The sequence below is a fragment of the Lygodium microphyllum genome, chromosome 24 (genome assembly GCF_053477565.2).
Source record: "Lygodium microphyllum isolate KBCC chromosome 24, Lygodium_microphyllum_v1.1.10, whole genome shotgun sequence".
Lineage (NCBI taxonomy): Eukaryota > Viridiplantae > Streptophyta > Polypodiopsida > Schizaeales > Lygodiaceae > Lygodium > Lygodium microphyllum.
In genome coordinates, this window is record NC_141158.1 from 104515784 (window position 1) to 104519795 (window position 4012).

The window sequence follows — 4012 nt, forward strand, 5'->3', positions numbered from 1 at the left end:
TGCACCTACCTCTAATTCAAGTGACAATGGGAATATTTTCAATTTAATTTTTAAAATTTAATGCAAATCTCCTAACTAATAATTAATTAATATGTTTTCTCAGGTAAAAGAAAGTTCTCGAAGACCAATGTTGGCGACCATTCTTTAAAAAAAAACACGAATGCTTCACCATTGCACAAAGTCACGAATACTCCATTGCTATCTAACAATGCTTATCTACGAAAGAGAAAACTTTTTAAGATGCATGTTCTTGCTTCACATATTTGTTATGAGGCTTGCTTGATGCTCCACAAAGTTATGCTTTTTTTAATTGCAATCCATCTATGTTGTGTGATAAATAATTCCTTGATTCTTTTGCAATTTGTTGTTTAAAATGAGTTTTGAAGAAACATTTGTAGTCTTTTCTTTGAAATATGCTTGGTTTTCAAGGTTGTGCATCAAAGGAAAGCAACTAGAGAATTGGGGAGAAGGAGGAAGTGTGCCAAAGAGCATGAATCCTATTGATTTGCACAAAAGTGGTTGAGTGAGAAAGAATATGAGAAAGAGGAAGTGCCTAAAAGAACACACATAAATGTTTGGACTCGGAAACATCTAGCAATGGGTTGTGGAGTTCCAGTAAATGTTTTGGCTTGTGCAAGGAACTTATTGTCTACAAAAAACTCTGGGCATGCACAAGTTTAGAGTCATGGTGGGCCACTAGTGAGCATGTAGGACATTGCGGGTGTTTGGGAGGAGTGAGAAATGTTCTATGAGGAGAGAGAAATGGCGGTGTGCATCAACAAAAGTGAGAGAAATGGTCCACGTTTGCATAGTCAATGTAATAAACCCAAGTATCTCCCATTTTTGGAGGTACTTTGTGTGCTTGATAGAGTTCCTCTTTTTTCAAGGTTGAAGTTGACACTAACAGAACACCGGCAAGTCAACAACCATTTTATTGACTTGTGCAAGTCAATTGACCTGCACATGTCCTCACCTTAAATTAGGGTGGGTTTAGATGAGCGGCGGAAGAAAAATGGGGCAAAGGTGTGCTTTTTTTGTGGAGTTGTTTCATTGGATAATTGGTTTTTCAATTTACCTCCGAGCCCACCATTCCCCTACCGAACCCCCCTCGAAAGAGGCCCGACAATGAGTATCCCCTTGAAAAATTGTTGCATATCTCCCTTGGAAATTGCTTTGCTGCCGCCTTCACTGTTCAAACGAACAAGGTGGAAGGCTCTTACATTTTCCATTGCGTCCACCGTTATCTGAACGCAACCTTAGGCCCGGTTCAAACAATGGCGGACGGATGCACGTTTTTTTTGCATTGTGTGTGAATATATCTAACGGCCGGCTATATATAGCACAAGTTCTTGCTTGGATTGTTGGTTTATGTGGCTATGTAAAGCCCGCACGATCTTGGTGGGGGATCAAATCTCATGGCTCCTTTTTATTCCAAAAAGGTGATGGGCCTTGTTCGGTACGTTAAGGTCGGACATGTATATCTTCGTGCGAAAATCATCTTGATGAATCCCTTTTCAACACGTCAACATCACGAGCCTACACTTATGTGGCCGTCCTCAGAGTTTGAACCGGGTCTTATATGTACTTGCCACTTCCAATGGTTTTCTTGGAACCGTTGAGGTAACGTGCCTTGGGCGGCCCTCTCGGAGAGGGGTTCTCTTCGAAGGATCGATATACCGTGCTTTGGGTGGCCATCTTTGAGAGCGGTTTTCCTACCTATCATGAAAACGAAGTTTGCGTGTTTGAAGGTTTGCTTCACACACGATATTCTTGCTTTTGCGTTTGCTTCACCGCCTCTTCTCGCTCCACGCCTATAAATAGGTGCTCTCCTCCATCTTTCCCTCTACAAGCTCTTCGCCGTTTCTGAACGTTTTTCTGTCTGCCTTCCCCCTCAGGCTCTTAGACCTTCATCTCTTGCGCCGCCAACATGCAGATCTTCGTGAAGACCCTGACCGGCAAGACCATCACTTTGGAGGTGGAAAGCTCCGACACCATCGACAACGTCAAGGCCAAGATCCAAGACAAGGAAGGCATCCCTCCCGACCAGCAGCGCCTCATCTTCGCCGGCAAGCAGCTCGAGGATGGCCGCACGCTGGCCGACTACAACATCCAGAAGGAGTCCACGCTCCACCTCGTCCTCCGCCTGCGCGGTGGCATGCAAATTTTCGTGAAGACCCTGACCGGCAAGACCATAACGCTCGAGGTGGAAAGCTCCGACACCATTGACAACGTCAAGGCCAAGATTCAGGACAAGGAGGGGATCCCGCCTGACCAGCAGCGCCTTATCTTTGCCGGTAAGCAGCTGGAGGATGGCCGCACCCTTGCGGATTACAACATTCAGAAGGAGTCTACTCTGCATCTGGTGCTTCGCCTAAGGGGAGGCATGCAGATCTTTGTCAAGACCTTGACAGGGAAGACAATCACTCTGGAGGTGGAGAGCTCCGACACGATTGATAACGTGAAGGCCAAGATCCAAGACAAGGAAGGTATTCCTCCCGACCAGCAGAGGCTTATCTTTGCGGGGAAGCAGCTGGAGGATGGACGCACCCTGGCCGATTACAACATCCAGAAGGAATCGACTCTCCATCTCGTGCTACGCCTCCGCGGAGGACAGTGAGTCGTAGCTACCTTGCGTGCTTATGCGCTCTTAAGCATTAGCCACTTCCCGTAGGTAGTGTCAAGTCCGCAGTCAGGCAGGCTATAAGCCTTGTTACCTTCTAGACGTGATCTGGTGTCATAATTGTTGAACGCTTGTGATTAGATGTGGTCTGATGACATAATGTTGAACGCTTGTGATTAAAAGCTTTCTTTTCTTGCGTTAACGTTGTCGCCAGGCTCTAATTGTGTTTTGAGTTCTGCGTTTGCTCTCGTTGTCGTGTATGTGTTATCCTTATTTGCTTTAAACGTCGACGGCTGTGCTATTGTGTAGTCAATGATAACAGGTTTCTCATAGTGCCATAGCCTAAGTCTACGTTGTCGCCAGGCTCTAATTGTGTTTTGAGTTCTGCGTTTGCTCTCGTTGTCGTGCATGTGTTATCCTTATTTGCTTTAAACGTCGACGGCTGTGCTATTGTGTAGTCAATGATAACAGGTTTCTCATAGTGCCATAGCCTAAGTCTGGTTCTCCTGATTACGGGTGACGAAATTAATATTTGCCTTTACATTATAGTATGTCCACGCAAGCATGTAAGATCATTTCTAGCATATAACTTGCTCTTCAAATAGTATTACCGTCCGTACCAAGGCTTGACCTTCAAGCCTGTTTCAAGCAGTTCCGGAGCTCCTGGTATTGTTATGTACATCATGGTAAGGACCTCGTTTTTTAAGTTAACGAAATGCTTGAGATATTGTGCGAAAGAGACATTAAAGTGAGAAGCATGAACGTTAAAGCGGTGTAGATCAGTCCAGATGAACTGCACCGCACAATCAAGCCTTCAAAGATGGTACCTTTGATCTGTAAGTACTCATTCAAGTTACTGGTCTACGAATATCGTCTGCGGGCCAATTGACTAGACAATGCAAATTGGCCAACCCTTATTCTCGTTTTTTGGAGTTGATTTAGCGCCTTTTCCTTCTCTAACTTATTATAGTGTCCTGCCCGTTATCGCGCCAGGAATTCGTTAACGGGCTGGAATCTTTTGAGCATTAGGTGTTGAGTCCAATCTCTTTTTAGATGGCGGTATGGGTTTCCCATACTCTTAAGTCACATTAAGAGCCAGTTCCCGTCTTCTTTGTGTTTCGATCTGACAGTCTGAATCCATTCGACGTCTTCCCCATTTTGGGCCAAAATTGAGACGCTAGCTTTCCGTTGGAAAGAATGAACTTTCCGCTCGTCCCATTTGTCTAACCAGCATCAAGAGTCGTTTCCTTTCCTTTGTGACTCGTTAAGGGTAGTCTCGGTTGGTAGAAAAGCCATCATCCAAGGTTTTATCATTGTCCCAAATTATAAATATGGAGGAAATAATACTTGTTCCCCTAGTTGCACCTTGTAGCGAGAGTTGAGAAATGACGT

General features: G+C 44.8%; 1 protein-coding gene across 1 annotated transcript; it reads left to right on the forward strand.

Moving 5' to 3' along the window:
• Nucleotides 1-1835: 1835 nt before the first annotated feature.
• LOC148015468 (polyubiquitin 11) lies at nucleotides 1836-2822 on the forward strand. The gene has a single exon (XM_087666106.1). The coding sequence runs from the start codon at nucleotides 1928-1930 to the stop codon at nucleotides 2615-2617; it is 690 nt and encodes a 229-aa protein (XP_087522232.1). The 5' UTR covers nucleotides 1836-1927; the 3' UTR covers nucleotides 2618-2822.
• Nucleotides 2823-4012: the final 1190 nt, after the last annotated feature.